This window comes from Embiotoca jacksoni, unplaced genomic scaffold (assembly GCF_022577435.1).
Source record: "Embiotoca jacksoni isolate LCO1_2020_lvr unplaced genomic scaffold, fEmbJac1.0.p SCAF_35, whole genome shotgun sequence".
Lineage (NCBI taxonomy): Eukaryota > Metazoa > Chordata > Actinopteri > Embiotocidae > Embiotoca > Embiotoca jacksoni.
In genome coordinates this window covers 816,282-835,110 of record NW_027185387.1, presented here as the reverse complement: position 1 = coordinate 835,110, position 18,829 = coordinate 816,282, and the positions used below count along the sequence as shown (strand labels likewise).

Genomic DNA, 18,829 nt, shown 5'->3' with positions numbered 1-18,829 from the left:
TAAATATTAGCCGAGGTAGCCGGTGACCCTCTCCACCGCTCTCACCGTGTGTTTTATGCGGTTGGGATTTGGTCTTCCAGCCCGAGATGAGCTTTTGTAATGAGTCTAATAAAGTCGCTCTTTATACAAAGTCTGCCTTCAGCCTTTATCCGGAAAGATACTTATTAAGATAGCAGCTCCTTATCTCGCTGGCACACGGACAAATCTCCTCCTCTGTTGGCTGTGTGATTATGTGTGTTTGTGAGCATGTGTGTGCGTGTGTGTGTGCGTGTGTGTGTGTGTGTGTGTGTGTGTGTGCATGTGTGTGTGTGTGTGTGTGTGCGCGTGCCACAAAGCATCAGAATTTATTTCCGTTTTTCAAGGTCTCTTGCTGTGAATGTGGCTTTCAGAGATTCTTGGTTCGAACCTTTTCAAAGCTGCAGAGTGAATTAACAGGAAATGGACGACAAAGAGAGGAAGAATGAAAGAGTGAGAAAGAGAAGGTGGTTGTGGGTAAAACTGAGGCATTAATAATGAATAGAGGAGTAAAACACACACGCACACACACACACACACACACACACGCACACACTGAGTATCTGAACGTAGAGCTGCAGGAGGAAACCCAGCCACTAGAGGGCGGCAGAGTATGTGTGTTTGTGCAGGGCGAAGGCGCTGGCTAATGACAGTATGGTGAAAGGTTAAAGGTCAGAAAAGCTTGTCGTTTCGCATGATGTCACACGTGAGAGGTGCGGACGGCGCGCGCGCACACACACACACACACACACACACACACACACACACACACACACACGGAGGGGCAGCTTCAAATACCATTCGCACATTTCCACACCATCACCTCAACAGATTTTGCAGAATGTGCCAGACTTCTCTCTCTCTCTCTTTCACACACACACACACACACACACACACACACTGCAGCACTGTCTGTAAATACATCCCGGATGCCTCCTCTTCCTCCTCCTCCTCTTCCTCCTCCTCCTGCTGCTCTGGTTGCATTACACGGATTTAACTCTTTGTTACAGGTGCACGCAACACGCTCGTGTGTTTCTCGCCAGCGGGGCCGTCCAGCCGGGCGTTCGGGAGGATCACGAGCCGCCAGTCACACTGGACCGAGCCCCCGCTAATCCTTCAAGATAACTACTGCCGCCCTTCTGTCGGTGCTTATCTGCGTCGCGTTCAATGCATTTTTGTGTTTGGTGGATCCAATTTTCCGTATATTTCTGCTTCAGCATTTCCTTACAACGCACAGAAAAAAAAAGAGCGATTACTTTCTTCTTCTTATGTTGGTTTTGTTTCGGTCTCTCTAGAACAGATTCAGATCTCAGGAGACCAGCGTGGTTTAAACGAAGGTTAAAATAAAGAACAAAGCGATAAAGACGGCGCGAGTAGGAGGGCAGGTTGTTGAGAGATGACTCAAACGTCAACCCACTCGCTGTGACTGCTCTGGACTGAAATCTATTTTGCTGCTACTGTGGGGTGCTGAAATCTGTGTCCGAAGATGGATTTTTTTTTTTTTTTCTTTCTTCCTGTTGTAAAGTTCGGTGCAGAATAGAAGCTCTGCCCGTTGAGAGATTTCTTGCCACCAGCTGCTGAAAAGAATCCGGACATGACGTCGTTTTTAAATCAACACGGCCGGAAGGAGACGAGAAAACGAATCCACAAACGCGAGCGGTGTCGTCCGAGCGCCTGTTTTTGGAATGAACGGACTCTTCCTGGCTATTTAAGACGCGATGAAAGTTCTCAGTTTGGCGTCTGGTAAGTCGAAGGAGATTGTTGGAACCGAGCGGCGACCGGCGGCGACGTCGCCCGTCGGTTTGTGAAACGGCCGTTATGAAGCCTCGCGTTCGGATCTGACTCGACCTGATTGGAAACCCCGACGACGCCACGTCCCGCCCACCGATAGGTGTCACCCAGGCCTGTCAATCAAACAGACACCCAAAAACAAGCTTATTTTCTAATGAATGACGAGATTATTTTCAGATGGACCTCCAGAAAACGAATAAGAAGGAGCGACTTTAGCGAACAACGCCGAGATAATTCGTGGAGAAATCTTATTGACATCGAATTTTGAGACTAGTTGAACGGGAGTCTATGGAGGCCTTTTTTTTTTTTTTTTTTTTTTTTTTTTTTTTTTTTTTTTTAATCCGACCTCTAGTGGCTCTCGGTGGTATTGCAGCTTAAGGCTCTTCCGCAGCGGCACCATTTTTGCTCCGTCCACTCTTATGCACAGTCTGTGGTTGAAATAGAGGGCAGCCCCAGAGTCTCCGGAGGGACTCGTCTGCCCTCAGAACAGATTGGGTTCATGCTGAGGACGGCTGGAGTCCGTGCAGGTGACTCCGCCGAGGGTCGGATCCACATATGGAGGGTTCAGAGTCCTCGCCTGCCTCAACGCCTCCTTCCTCCACCTCTCAAGTCGGTCTCTGGGGTGAAGCCCGGCAGACGCGGTGAAGAAATGAGGACAATAAAACTAATCGAAGAACAGCTAACAGTCCCTCAGTGTCCTACAGGGAAATCTACGAAACATGGATTGTTAAAGAGAATTCCCTTTTCTAAAAAAAAAAAAAAAAAAAAAAAGACTCCTAACACACACGGTCACGTCTCGGCACATCACCGCAATATTTCGCTGCCACCGTTCAGGAAGGTCAAAGGTTAACCCCGCCGAGGGTTAAGACGGCTGCTTCATCAGCACCGCCGGGGGAGTGGGGGGGGGGGGGGGGGGGGTATATGAGGAGGGGGGAGGGAAAGGAGGTCGGAGAGGGAGACAGAGAGAGAGAGAGAGAGAGAAAGTCACGGAAAGTAGGTCAGTGAGAGAAAAGCCGAGGAGCCGCGAAAACAAAACGACACCGGCAGCGAGCGTCGCGCCGCGTCCGGCGACGTCGTCGTCGTTCCCTCACGGGATCGTCATCGTCTTCAGACCCGTCTCCCGAGCAACGCCGCTCTCCGGGTCGTAACCGCCGACACCTCCTCTCCCGAGCTGCTTTTGCCTTACATGGCTTCGGAGCGAGCCCCTTCCTTTTTTCGCGTGGGGTTGCTAAGCGCGGCCAATATTTCACAAACACAACACACACAAAAAAAAAAAAAAAACACAAAAAAAAAAAAACCCCAGCCGATATCCCTGCAGCGCTGCCGTCCCAGGACAGCAGGAGCACAGCCGGCTCCTTCCAGGAAACTCTCAGCCGAGTTTGGCTCCGTGTTTCTGTTATGCTAAACTGAGCCAAGGAAAAGTATGGTGGTACTGAAACACTGTGTTGATTTACAAAGATCAATGAGCTGACTGCGGGTGGGACAAACCGAACCTCTTGTCTGTTTCTATTTTATTCGTGATTTCTTTCTGGTCTGACGGGGATAAAAGTACCTTAAAACAGCATCTAGACTCTGAAAAACTGAAGCCACTACGAGGGATTTAAATTTTTTTTTTTTTAAGGTTTTAACTTGGACGGTGCAAACTAAACACTAGAAACACAAAACACTGAAAATGTATGTAGATTCATTATAAGGTGGCTGGTACTCACCGGCCAGTTTAAAGAACTGATTTAACCCAAAATATATCTGACGGCAATAAATATTAGTCGATTTTCTTAGCGAGGGTGGAGGCGACTCTTCCCGCTTCCTGACCTTAGTGTTTTCGCCGGCCTCCGTCTCCGGCGTGATGCTTCTCGAGGGTCTGGATCTCGGCTGATGGCCCGCCGAGGGGATGCTGGTCTTGAGGGGCGCCGCGGGCAGGGCGAGAGCGGACGGCCTGCCGGGGCTCTGGGGGATGGGCAGGGCGCGTTGCACCGGTTTGGGTTTGGGGAGTCCCGACTTCATCGTTGAGGCCACCAGGATGGCTGGCATCTTCTCCCTGGCCGCCTAAAGACTGTCCCCTCTCCTCCCCCCCACCGTCGCCGCCGGTGACCAGGACTCCTCGTTTTGACTCACTGACGACCCAGCTTCTTCCGGGAGGGTGAAGAGGTCAACGGATTTGCTCCTCATCCACCACTTTGGTTGAAGTAACGCGTGTTGGTGTCTGTGTCTTCGCTGCTCCTGGGGACGAGGTGAGCACCCCCAACTTCGCAGCGGAGGGGGTTTCAAATCCCACCAATCCCTCCTGTTTCCTTGGTGCCGAGCAGCTTTCCAGCTCGTTATTTCATATAAATAAGAAAAAAAACAACAACAATAACAAAAAAAAAATTGTCCTCTTGAGTTTTTGTGATCAGACTCACTCCGCTAAGTCCCAAGAAAGACAATCCAAAAATCCCTCTCCCACGTTAGGAGGAGTCGCCCGGTGGTGGCGGAGCGAGCGTTAACCCTTCCCACGTATTCCCAGCGCCGAGCGAGAGTCAGCGATTGGCCGAAGGGATCCTCTCTCTCTCTCTCTCCCCCCGCGCACACACACACACACACACTCACACACAAGTGCACACACACACACACACACACACACACACGGAGCCCTTGTAAATTACATCGTCGCCTCAGGACGACCAGCGGGGAAAAGACCGCGTCACGGAGAGGAGAGAGCAGAAACTGAGAGATGGAGAAGACCGTTCGCTCCGGCGACTGCTCAGCCTGTGAAACACGCTCTTTCCCTCTCCTGCCTCTCTCCTGCCTCTCTCCTCCTCCTCTCTCCTCCTCTCTCCTCCCCTCTCCTCCCCTCTCTGGTAAGTCGGGAGTCAGCAGCAGGTGTGGCTTAGTTCAGGGCTGACATATGTGGAAGGAGGCTGAACACATGCTCTCCTCCAGCCTGCTTCCGCCTGACATTCTCTGCACGTCAGTTTCTTTTCGCACAAAAATGGCATTCGATTTTCAATTTCGAAGATTTTACCGCGATTTTTGTTCGGGGTCATTTCATTTGCAGGAATAAGACGTTCCCGTAGATTCCAATAAGCGACTATATGTCTGGAAATGATGGAAACAAATCATATTTTCCTACTTTGAGATGAATTTTGTTTCAGAAATGGCATAATTTAACCAAGACACGTGATTTGTGACCAGCCCAACATAGACATCATGTACAATGTCATCTCCATAGTAGCCTGTCTGATTGTTGTATGTTCATAAATAAGTTTGGTAAATGCTCTATATTTTCCCCTCTCGACATACCTTATCATGTTCTTCCTTAAAGAGACAGAGCATTTTAGAAAACGTATTATTTACTGACTAACATTCAGACAGGCTACGATATCAAATATCAGTCAAATATCAAATATATGAGCTGATGTTTCTTAATGGCTTTGAAGACGGCCTGACTTTTCCTCTTCTGGTTGACACTTGACTTCTGAGTAAAATATCTTTAAATTGGTCGTCATGAAATTCGCCACATTCAACTGCATTGAATGACTCTTCTGTATTCTCTTCTTGCTCTGACTCTTTTTTTTTTTTTTTTTAGATATATGAACGGCCAATTAGTGGACTAGTGTCAGATCAGCCTGACTCCCAGCAGGCTTAGCGAAGCCGGCGAGGCGTTGATTCAAATCCTGCTGCAGAACTAAACTTAACACCAAAAAAAAGGACAGAACACCGGAAGAGAGGAATTTGCATTTTCTCCTCTTCTCACCCATCAGCAGCCAATTTAAGGATTTGTATTTAAATCAGGGTTTGTTCACAATAAACTCCTGGAACCAAATAACTTCAAACGGTTATCGACAGTTGTGCACCGAACGCTAAGATCCGAAAGTGTTAACTTTTTAGAAATTCGACCAGCTGACAGCCATAAAACTCGGATAACCAATTATAATCACAGAGACAACATTTTAAGTCGATTTCCAACAGATCTCTGGTGTGGAAGGGAAGACAATATAAACCAAAGAACGATATAAATTCAGTTGTATGATGTACTCGTAGTACCCACATTTTTCGATCTATTGATGTTCTGTACAAATCCCATGAAATCCCACAATTACCGAAACCAAATACGATGCCAAACCAAAACTAAATCAATCAACTTAATGTATATCGACATGAAAAAAAAAACAACCTGTTGGATACTTTCTGTTGTGACAGGCTGAATGGAAATAACGGTGGCACTGCGTAGCGTTAGCATTCGCGGAGCTGCCATTGCACATGCGCATATTGGATCTTGTGACGTCTTGTGATTAAATCAGGCTTGAAAATGCTGAGAATAACAAAATGAATGTGCGTATCAACAATTCATCCAGCGGTTGTCATGGTATGTCACTCAAAATCAGTCGGCAGGTCACGTCATATCTTGCACTGCTGAGATTTCACTGGACAAGTAAAAACTTTGACCTGAATTAACATTGACGTCCATTCTCTTTTAACCGAGACGTTTTTTTTTTTTTTTTTTTACAAAATCCCACAGGAATGCTTTCAGTCTGAATAAACCAACAAACCAAATTTTCTTTTTCTTTTTCACTGCGAAACATCTCCATCTGAAAAAGTAATTTACTGTGACATCATCGTTTACTTGGAAATGACAGAGAAGCCGCCTCAAAACGCTCCTTACATAAAAAAGAAAAAAAATCTATCTCAACCAAACAAATGACCGGAAATGACCAACATTAGAGACCGAGTGTGACGCTGCAGCGTTCCAGTTCAATGTGAAAAGATCATCTCAGTTCATCCTAGCTGTAGGATGTAGCACACACACACACACACACACACACACACACACACACACACACACACACACACACACACACACACACTTTATAACAGCAAGATTTAATCCAGAAGAGGATGGGTTTAGTATGTTAATCTTAATCCTGTTACATTAATCCTAAATTATGCAAATACTAATATCTGATTATGATTTAGTGTCATTTTGTGTGTGTGTGTGTGTGTGTGTGTGTGTGTGTGTGTGTGTGTGTGTGTGTGTGTGTTGAGATGTGGTGTTGCAGGTCCAGATATTTCAAACAGTTTGTCAATAAAACATCTACACGTCCACTTCTTTTGAATGTTTTTCTCGTCTTGAAATCTGAAACCGTGTGAAAATAAACAGATTCTTGCTTTTCTTCTTTCTAAATGGCTTCAACGGGTTTCATTCATTTGCAGGCTGTTGTCTACTGGCAATTTCACAGCGTGAAATAGGCACGCCGGTCCACCACAGCCAAATGTGAGATAGACACACTTTGGGCTGTCTAGGCGTGAAAGTTACACGCTTTGAAAACCCAAACCTTGTTTCCCCCCCCCCCCCTAACCCCGACCACGTGTTTTAGCTAAAAGTTGAATTTTCCTGGCAGTAAGCAAGCAGTAGGTTTCATTTCCGTCCGCTACAGGAAAGTGTGTCTATTTCACGCTTTGATACGGTGTTGATTTATCTGCCCACACTGGATAGACAACACATTTTCATTTGTGTTAAATACTGTGAATCACACTATGAAATACGAGAGACAATTTTTTTTATTTTTCTAAAACCTGGTGACTTATTGACCTAATGAAAAAAAACGCTACCTGCAGGTTACAGATATGCCACCATGTGAGCTCTATAGATGAGGCCTCCCTGATTCAAAACACTCACATCCTGACATCACAATTCTCTGAGAAACATATAGGAAAATACATTAACTCCACCCGCCCGGCTCGGATGTCATCCTCTCGTTCGGAAAAAAAAATGGAAAGAAGAGAAAATCACGCGCGCAGCACAACAAGGGAAACGTCTATAAATTTTTCCGACTCGCCTCTGTGATGCTAAACATGTTTTCCAGCCTTTTCACACGGATCACAACTTCACAGAGCAGGAAAAAAAAAGAAGAAAAAAAAAAGTCATGTGATTTATAAAGCAGCCTTTGAAGCTACCTGATGACAGTCCGGTGCGGTCTAATAATAGAGCGCGTTTGGCAGTAAAACGGGGCGGTATTGACAGTAATAACTAGGACACCCACTGCTCTGCTCTGATATATGTTTATACCGTATTTCTTCTTGGAATAATAAACAGTCATGTGGGGTGTAGAGGAGGTGGGTGTTGGCCGTGAGCTCTCGAGCGAGATTAATGTCAAAGGAGACGATATACCAACTAAAGTATCGATATCTGACAGCGTAGGAGGATTTCTACCAGTTTAATGATTCCTCTCTGACATCGTATTTCACTTATTTTCTGTCTGAGGGGAGATTTTTCATTTGGTTTTGTTTGTTCTTTCGTGTGTAAAAAAAAAAAAAGAGTGGGAAGCTGGTGCATTTATGTTTTGGTCGCTAACTGGATTCAACAGACATACCAGCAAATTTCTTTTAATCCTCTGGTTCAAGGTTAATCTGCCGTGCTGTGATCTGCGTAATGACATTTTTACCGCGCCTACTAATTTACATTCCATGTTTTTATTAATAAAATAATAATTAAAGGCATGGCTTTTCTGGATTTCTTGCCAAATTCGTATATATATATTTATTTCACGCAAAAACAGATAGCGTATTTCCAACTATGTCAAGATGACATTATTAATGGCACTGCACCCACAGGTGGCGCTGCTGCAACATGATCAATGATTATAACTCGATTGTAATAGGACAGATAGAAAAGGTATTCTCAAAAAATTGTGGCCGCCATGAGCTGGTTGATTCAGCATGATGCACACATACTCTATGATGCGGATGCAAATCCAGATGCATTCCATATTTCCACATTTTATCACAAAGATAATACATTTAAAACGTCTGTGTTTACGAGTCCAAAGGAAAATAATGGAAGCTCACATGCAGATTGACGTTTCAACATTAAAATCTTCGCTCCGCCACGACTCCCACATTCGAGTTCAGCTGAAGGCATGAAATTAAAATGGATGTATTCAAACGCAGTCGGCAGACAGTGACTGCCTTCCTGTTTTTATCCAAACAACGCTCCGTATATATGTTTATATATTCCAACATATACACGTAGTAAATACATATTTATTGAAATCGTACGCACACATACAGAGAAACACACACACACACACACACACACACACACACACACACACACACACACACACACACACTTCCTTTGCTGATTGTTTTTCATTAGCCGAGTTAGCGGAGCAGAACGAGTGGACTCTCAGTGACAAGAGCTGCGCTAACTGGAGCAACGGCCTGACATTTCCACCGTGACAGCACAGGATCTACAACTTGACCTACACGCTGGTCTCTTCCCTTGCGCGCGCACACACACACACACACACACACACACACACACACACACGCACGCACGCACGCACACAGTTAGTTACGATAATGAACAGTGGCAGTGCTCTAAGGCCGGATTGCAGCGGGGAAAAGGAGCTGAGCCCGCGAAGCCCAGCGGGAACTCTGGCAGGGCTCAAGTAGAGCTCTGTGACACAACACACTAGTGTCAGGACAAACACACACAAATAAACAACAAACAACAACAACACAAATCGGCTCAGGACAATGAGCCGAGCCAGCTGGGGAAGGAGGAGGAGGAGGAGGAGGAGGAGGAGGAAGGAGGAGGAAAGAAGTCCTGAAACATGGAATGAAACTGAGATACAGAAGCGTGATAACACGATCGAGCGAGTCAAGTGACAGCAGAGAGGAGAGTGTGTGCGTCACTTCGGATCCTGCTGAGTGTGTTTGTGCCCTTGCCCAGCTCCAGCTGTGTGCATGCGTGTGTGCGTGTGTGTGTGTGTGTGTGTGTGTGTGTGTGTGTGTGTGTGTGTGTGTGTGTTCTAAATGTGTCTCTGGGGCAGTGTGTGGCAGGGGGGAAGTATGCTGTCACTTTCCTGTCACATTTCACCTACACAGGTCATCACTCTGAGCTGAGTTCTGTCTGATGTGAGGGAGCAGAGCATCACACACACACGCACACACGCACACACACACACACACACACACACACACACACACACACACACACACACACGCCCCCCCCCCCCACACACACACACACCATAACATCATTTAGTCTCAAATTTAGTCCATAAAACTTTTGTTGTTGTTTTTTTAAATTCTTTCGAAAACAACTTAGATTGTATTTTTTTGGGGTGTTGTCCATGACGTTTGTGGTTCTGATAACATTAAACTCGTTCTGTTTACAGCTTAAATCAGGGAACTTCACGACCGAAACAAAGCAACTTTTGAGATTTCCCGTTGTCGAATCGAAGTCACGCTTGTATTTCCTCCGACGTGTAACTCAACGTAATGAAGCCTGGACTTTGTTGTCGGTCCGTCTCTCGGTATCGTGTGCCTCCATTTGAAACTCTTTCCTCTGCTATTTTAAACGTTAATCGTTCGTAGCTGTAGTTTACTGTTAGCTTACTGTTTACACTGTGTTTTAAACACGCCTGTGCTCCCGCGTTCGACCAATCGCTGCCCACTTAGGTCACGGGGGAAAGTACCTACCCGGGGGTAGGCGCTAAAAAAAAAAGGTACCACAAATCGGAGTTATAGGAACTTTTAAGGCAAAACAAAATGCGAGATCACCTGCAATATTAAAGATAATTCCTCAGATAGGAGGAGAACCGTGTGCAAGTGGGATTAGGTTATCATTTTACAGTTCCTTTTATTTTCTTTCTTTATTGTAGTAGTTTGTTTCCAACACAATTTTCGGTCCAATTTTTCTTCTTCAAGGCTGCCGTGTTCCCAAAAGATTGCCGGCACGACAACACTAATGTATTTTTAGTGTTTTGCCTCCTCTTTGACAGCTGTCAGTCTCAACACACACAGAGAGAGAGAGAGAGAGAGAGAGAGAGAGAGAGATATGACAGCCAAGTATCTAATAGATGCTGTGTGGTATTTATTCATCTGTTCAGCCGTCAGATGACTTGCAATGATTCTTTAAGACGCCAGCAATTTCTGCGTAATTGCACTTGAATTTCAGGGCGGTTTAACAGTGTGACTGTCACTTTCTTTATACTTCAACATCAAGACTGAATAAGGCCAAAGTCTGGACAGGTATCAACGACAGCTGATAGTAAAAATAAGCAAATCGGCTTGTTTAAATGACTATTATATATCAGGCTTCAATAAAACACAAAATTATTCAAGATATTTTACACACATGCATACTTCTTGAGATCGTAATTAGTCCTAAAGCACCGAATCTTATCCCGGATCCTTAATCTAAACCCAATTTTAAGCATAACCCCCCCCAAAAAAACTAGATTTATATATCCGACGAAATGTAAAAAACGAAGGCTAAAAAAAAACCTAAAAATGGAAGTAGGAGAGCAACCACACACACACACACACACACACACACACAGACACAGACACACACACACACACACACACACACACACACACACACACAGACACACACACACACACACACAGACCTCTACTTCACCGCACACCAAAAAAACAATGTAGTGTTAACAAAAGCAGAAACACAAGAGCAAACTCATAAAATGTGCAGCACCCACCCACACACACACACACACACACACACACACACACACACGGAGTCAGACACAGGGTAAAAACGAGACAGCGGAGACAGTAGCACCCAAACAACAGTCTCCCTGCAGTAAACTGGGGTGACAGATAAGGAAACCGGGGAGTAGTCATCACGGCCACAGCTCCGAGGTGTGTGTGTGTGTGTGTGTGTGTGTGTGTGCGTGCGCGCGGAAGTCGAGGAGGGACTCTCGCCATGTGTTGTGAAGCCCTACTTTTAAATGAGAGGATGAACATTTTGTGGAGGTTGACGGAAGGAGAAAAGTGCAGCAGAGAGCAGAAATATAACAAACTCCCTCCTCGCTTAGGAAGCCTGAATAATTAACCGGCGCTAATCCGCCTCTAATGGCTCATTTAACGCTCATTTGTTTGCGAAAAGGTGGAATTACGTCGTGAACACCTTCTGCCAGAACGTTTTTTTATTTTTTATTTTTTTTATTTTTTATTCCCAGAAAATGAATTATACAACTGACGACTTCCAGGAAATCCTTCCGTTTGACGTTAACATTTTCGAACACGACGCGCCGCTTTAACCCCCGTTTTACTCAACAAAGGAGACAGCGATACATATTTTATGAACGGATGAGGGTGAAGAAAAGGACAACTAATTTCTGAGAGCATAAATTAGAGCCTCGAAGCCCCCGCTGATTTTTTTTTTTTTTTTTTTAGAAATGATCGTTAATGTTCCTGAGTCAATATTTAGCTGATGTGACCTCCTTTATGCCTGCCGGTGTTTCAAAAAACAGTCCTGCTGAGGAGATGTTTGCTTGGCCTAAATATCTAAAACACCAGCGAGTGACACGCAGCTACATCAGACTCTCTTCCTTCGCGGCACAATCGATACGGGCTCAAGATTGCGCGGCCCTAACGGGGCTGCAATAAAGCAGCCGGTGTGATGGGGGCCCGCAGGCTTGAACAGCAATTACCCCCCAACAGCTGTAACACAAAACCACTTAGTGATTTTTCTTTCTTTCTTTCTTTCTCCGCGATGAAATAGAACAGAAAAGGGGGAGACAGATAAAGATTTTAAGAAACACAGAAGAAGATAAAAGGTGAGAGGCGACAGAAATAGAGATCAGAATGAGTGGAAGGGAAGGAAAGCGTAGGAGAAGGTAATTGGATGGTGTACCTGTCCCGGTTTGATAAATGAGTACGAGACTAAACAGTCAGTAAAAGGGAATATTGGATATCGCCATACATCTCAATGGATTTGTAGATTTTCAGGTACAGATACAGTCAGTAACGATACGGGCTTCTTATCAACACACAGGTTTTGACACAAATAAATCTGCATTTGTTTGTGTGCATTTAGTTCGTATCATCAAAATGTCACCAAGATTCCTCCACAAATGTTTCATGGGATGATTTCACAGAAAAGAGACAAGAAAGACTAAATTCTATGTTGTTCTTTTTTGCAAAATTGTGTTTAAATTATATTGCATGTAAAATACAGTAATATTATTCTTTTATAATCTCCCTTTTTTTTATTATTGTTATTATTTATTCATACCTCTCCATATCAATAAGCCACAATTTGTTTATTTATTGACTTGCAAACATTCTGGCAAACACGTTTTTCTGATGCACAAATATATAAATATAGGTTTCTATAAATGCCTTCTATTTGTCGGTTAAAAGAAAATCATCTTGACAGAAGCAGCTTGTCTATAGCTGAAAGGAAAACAGCTGCCGTGACTTCCTGTAGCACCTTCACCTCTTAGAGGAGCCTTTATCTTCAAATTCAGTTATCATATATTACGATAAAACCAAAACACAGCGGTGATTAGTTGACAACAACGATGTACTTCCATATTTAAAAAGCGCTCCCTTTTGCTCTGACATATTTGTCCCTCGAGCTCCACGAGCTCCACACACGGCTCATTATCCATCCATACAGCCAGCAAAACTTTTCTACGGCACATTTACACAACTAATGGCTCATTCCAGCAGCGGTTCGGATGCAGGGACGAAAAATTCGAAAGAGTAAAAGAAAATACAGCGGACGACCACTTTCTGCAAAAGAAATAAATCAGGCCTCCGTCGCCGTCAAACGAGCGTCATGTCCGTATATTCAGTATATTCAGTATATTCAGTATATTCAGTATATTCAGTATATTCACCAGAGCGGCATTAATCGAATGTTTGTTGGTGCGTGCGACCAAACAGCATTTGAACTGCCAGATGAAATAAGACTGCGCGGAATGAGTAAAAACATAAAAAACCTATACTGACAAATAAACAGAGATCTCGACTTATTTTTAGTAACTTGAAACAATTCCTAAGTACTGAAAGAAACTCGAAAAATGTACCTTCTTTTCATAGTCGCTCTTTTTTAAGTGTTCAAAACTAGCTATAAGTCTCCAAATTATGGATTTGTCGCCACCTACAATCTGTAGTTTGTATTTTTCTTTTCAAAACTACTTTAATTCTTCATCAGATGTGTTTATTTTTTTTTTAGGCCCAATCCTATTGAGGAGAGCCCTCTGCTGGTTAGTGGCACAGGAGCTAGAAGGGGCGGGGCTTAAACTATAAGGAAATGGGGACGCCACTCTTTGCGTCAACAGTATCCCAAATTCTCCTAAATTATTTTAGTAATAAGTTTTAGAAATTTGATAATTAAACGTATGGTAATATACAGCATGACGATAAAATATCGTATGTGATCGTAAATATCGTAAGAATCTGATATTAATGCTCACAAACTAGACTTCATTCAATCTTGTTTGAACCAGAAACAGCTTTATTATCCCAAAGCTGCACTTCCAGATGACAAAAATTCATGAATTAAAATGAATTTCTGATGATACATTTATTTATTTTATGGACTATTTTTCATGCTGGCCTTCTCCCCATCCGTTTGGAGTCTTAGGACACTCTGTTTGGAGGGTTAGATGACCGCTGGATCCCTAAAAGAAACCCACCCTACATGGGCACGCACAAAACGGAGGGGTGGGGCCAAGCGGGGGCGGGGATGGGGGGGAATTAGGATCGAGCTTTTAACGATTCAAACTTTATGAAATTCAATAAATATATCAGATGTACTCGTTGCAGATGTGAAACCCACAACAATCAGCTGCTCCGACACACAACGTGAGCTGTGGTGTTTTTTTTTTTTTTTTATAGGGTTATAAAATCTGAAGCGAGACCCCACCCAAAAAAAACGTTCTAATACAAAACACCTGTCCGCCCTGTAGGCTTGAAGGGAGCTGGTAAAAAAAAAAAGAGCAGCAGCAGTTTGGACTCATTTCAGTTACGACGGATTCCAGCGGTGGCGGTTTTTCACAGCGTCCAAACAAACCGGCGCTGCAGCACAAGTTTCCGCTCTCCTTCACCACGATCGATACGTTCCAAAACACATCGACAAAGTGAGTCCATCAAACACCCAAAAAATGATTCTCAGCTTATTGGAAAACACTCCAAAACTGCTCCTGAATGAAAAGCTAAGAGCAAATAAACAACAACTTAGTATTCGGAGTATTACCACTAATATTCTTCAAAGGCAGTCACCTGCTGAAAATGCCGAAGAAAACCACGTTATTCTGACAAAGACTTCGAAAACAAGCGAGATCTTCAAAACAGACTAAATCCTTCCCGGTGAAGAAGTGGAGGCGGACGGATGGAAAGGTTGCCGACTGTTGAAAATAGTGATTTAAACATTAGAGAACTGCTACGTTGTTTTGAAAAGTGTTTCTCAAACCAACAACTCAAAGATGTGGCCTCGGTTCGCTCAGCCACTCTGAGTGGCGGACCAATCGGCGAGCGGTTGTCGGCGGTTAACCCCGTTTGCTCCCGCCCCTCCCTTCGCTGTGATTGGACGGCCGGTGACGGAGACGAGCGCAGTGTTGATATTTTTCCAAGTCTTGCCGACCGGAAGAAAAAAATTCAGCGCAGAATAAACGCTCAACAGCTCGTCAAGCTGCTGTCGTTCTTCAGAAGGATTTAAAAATATATATATATATATATATATATATATATATGCTGGACTCGGCAAAAGACGCTTCGGTGGACGAGGGGCCGAACGTGGTCGCAGCGGAGCGATGATTGGTCGGAAGTAAACCCGAGGTTTACTCCCACTACCATAGAAACTGAAGTCGGGTTCTGGTTGGACACTGGACAATGACCATGAAATCGTGGATTTGTGTTGTCCACCACATACACCGTTCACAGTACTTATGCAACACAGCGATTGTGGGAGGGATTGATTTCAACTTTTTTTTTTGTGTAGAAAGTTTGCTCGGAATAAAAAAAAAAAACCTAAAAAAACCGGCACAGAGGGGCGAAAAACAAAAGAAAAAAACACGTCGTTACCTCGGCAGCGATTCTCACGCTGACGGGGCCGAACGTGGGCGGGCGAGGGCAGGAGTTACTGCGACGCGCCGCGCTGACGTTCACGGATCGCCGCGCCGCGCGCACACGTTTCCAGATTCATCTCCCAGCGACCCGCTTGCTGCGCTCAGCCCTCCATCTGGCTCACATGTGTGAGCTTCTGTCGAGTAGTTTGACGGAAGCTCGCCGCGCTCAGCCGGATCTCCACAACAACAACAACAACAACAACAACAACAACACGGGGGACAGACAAACAAAACAACAAACAGGCAAACAATGAAAAGCTTCTTCTTACCTGCGACGAGAAGGTCACGGCGACACGTGGGGGGAGGAAGGAAGGAAGGGGGAGAGAGAGAGAGACGCGTTAGTCATTTCTTTCCAAAATATCTTTTAGATTTTGAATCTGTCATATGGATTAAATGCACTCTTAAAAATCACGTTTCCATGAAAAACAAAAAGGAAAGACTTTTTTTTTATTTTTATTTTTTTAATCAACTTCCCACACCTTCATTAAACCATCTAATTCAGTTGAGGAGCGAGTCATAAAATAACTGAAACACGTTAGAAAAAAAAGAAAAGAAAAAAAAAGAACCTCCATAACAACTACAGCTGATGCTGCAGAATGACAACACTGAACAGCACCGGCGGGGAAAAGAAAAGGTTGCAGAGCGGACAAGAGGGTCAATACATCAAACACGACCGGGCCATCGTTCGGCGAACGGGAGAACCGGTTCAAGAAAAAAGGGGGAAGGTGTGTGTTTGGGCCCCTTTAACCTGCTGAAATGGGGTTTTTTTTTTTGGTGGTGGTGGTGGTGGTGGGGTGGGGGGGGAGGAGAGACGGGGGGGGGGGGGGGGGGGGGACCACCCGTCGTGTTTACGGCCTATTTCTGCCGGGGCTGAAACGTTCTGCCGAGTGCCGCCCGCCCAGCTCAAACCCCACTTACTCACAGCTTCCATTGGATCGGTAACGGCGGGTGACGTAAAGCCAATAAAAAAAAATAAAATAAAATAAAATAAACACCGTTTCACAGCAGGCGCGTCCAAACCAGACGGGACGAACTCGCACACCTGTCTTAACGAAAGGGACATTTATCATCCTTTCACCGCGAAGATAAACAAAAACAAAAACAAACAAAAAAAAGGAGGCGTGAAGGGTAGACAGAAGTCTCCGGTTGAAGGACCCCTCGAAAAAGGCAAAGCAGGAAATTAACAGCGCCGCAAACAACAAATAAGAGTCCCAGTGTGAGCGTGTTGGTTACAGAAAGAGGAAATCAACTGTAAAAGGGCTCATTTCCTGCCTGGAGGGCTTTGATGGAAAACCCGGGGGTTACAAAACCGAATTTTATTAAATGCTGTAAAGAAAAATAAAGAAACCTGAAAAAAAAAAAAAAAAAAAAAAAAACTGAAAGCAGGACTTTTAAAAATGTTCAAAGCCCAACAAGCTCGGAAAGAGGAAACACGTCCGACTCCTGGCCACAAAATGGAACAGCAATTAAAGGCTCTAATTTGGCAGAGGTTGGCAGGGATGTTTCTAATAGACGAGCCCGCACCACAAGCAGCTGAGGGGAAAAAAAACAACAACAAAAGAGCAGCAGCCGGGACCGAGAAAAGAAAAAAACAACTCCACGTTGAGCGAAGCATTTACGGATCGGAAGGAAAACGCAGTTTGCACGCGCGGAGAACGACGTCTGCAGGGAATCGACAAACGCTTCGCATTCGAGCGTTCGCATCCGCATTTTCGGAGCAGCTAATTGGCAGAATTCCACCGGGGTCGGAGGCTGCGAGAGGAAATCCAATACAATACTAACAGCGATGAATTTACAGGTTTCGACTTGGATTCAAAGTAAAAAAAAAAATTTTTTAAATCGACTTAAATCGACTACATCTTTGAGTTTCTCAACGTTAATTCTAATTTTAGCAAAGAGAACCCAAATGCATCCTGGGCCGCGTTGAAGGATCGCTTGCTAAAGTTAAGTTTACCGCTCCTGTAATTTCTGACGCACATCAGCCCCACCGCTGCGGAAGAGCCCCGCCCCCTTCGCACAGTTCATGCAGCCACCGCGGCGCAGAGCCCAACCCTCTCAAACCTGCTGGAATAAATTCAATAACCTGAATTACAGATTCTAGCGCCCGGACATTTGCAAAATTTTAATAATTCATAAATGGCACGTTAAAATGAGGCCCCAGTGGACGAGGATGTCCCTTTTTGATGAACGCCATTGACTCGTTTATTTAAATATGAAGTGGGGGAAGTGAGGTCCGATCACAAGTGGTCACTCGAGACGCGTGTGGAGATGCCGGACACATGTTAATGCAGCCTCTAATTTAAACCGGCGGTGAACTGGTGTTCCCAACGCAATGATGAAAAATCGAGTTTTAACAAATTGAACATTAGGAAGTTGATAAACTTACACGTGCTCGATCCCTACACATTTATTTATGAGAAAAGTGTCAGATATCTACATTTCTGGGGGTCTGAATTTGATATTTGAAAATATTAAACGTGATTTGTAAGAAGCGAAAGCTCCTCATATTCAACCCTCCCATCAGCGACTTACTTTCATTCATTTGCAAAGCATCGAAACAAGATTATGAAAATTGAATTATCTGAAAGCCGAATAACTGAGTAGCTGCACTTAAACTCAAACCCCGCACCGCTCGCGTTCGAACCCGAACGACTTTGCCCTTGACGGCTCGCTCAACCCAAAGCAACGCCGGCTCGCCCGCCGTCGAGCTTCGCCAGTGGTGCTTTTCCTCGCAGCAGATGCCACTTCGAAACGCACCTTTACCGTTTCTGACAGCGGCAATCTGGAGATCGAGATTAGAAGGTGCGCTCTTTGTCGGGGAGCAATCCTTTAAAGAGCTTAGCGAGACGGCGCCCCGGTCTGGCCTCCCGACGGCGTGCCGGGTCAGGGGGGGGGGGGCAACCTCTGAGCTAATCCTGTTGTCCGCGGAGCTTTTCGTGCCAACCCGAAGCTGAACACCGAGCCCGCAGATGGAGCAGCGCGGGCCGAGGACAGCGAGAAGAAATACACAACGGGATGAGTGTTTATCCTTCAGTCGACGCACTCGAGGCCGCCGAGCGGGCGCGTTTCTTCTTTACGCTTCTGTCGAAGACCGAATGCTGAAACATTCAGAGGAGGCGGAGAGGTCAAGGTTTGCAGCTTTTGTTTGCCCC

The 18,829-nt window shown here is 44.9% G+C and overlaps 1 protein-coding gene across 1 annotated transcript in view; it reads right to left on the bottom strand.

Annotated features, from left to right (window-relative positions):
- nav2a (neuron navigator 2a) overlaps positions 1 to 4,553 on the bottom strand; it is a 113,656-nt gene extending 109,103 nt beyond the window's left edge. Inside the window, 1 exon segment of the mRNA XM_069165679.1 lies at positions 3,619 to 4,553. Within this exon segment, the coding sequence (XP_069021780.1) occupies positions 3,619 to 3,837 (219 nt within the window). The 5' untranslated portion in view covers positions 3,838 to 4,553.
- Between the last annotated feature and the right edge of the window lie 14,276 nt (positions 4,554 to 18,829).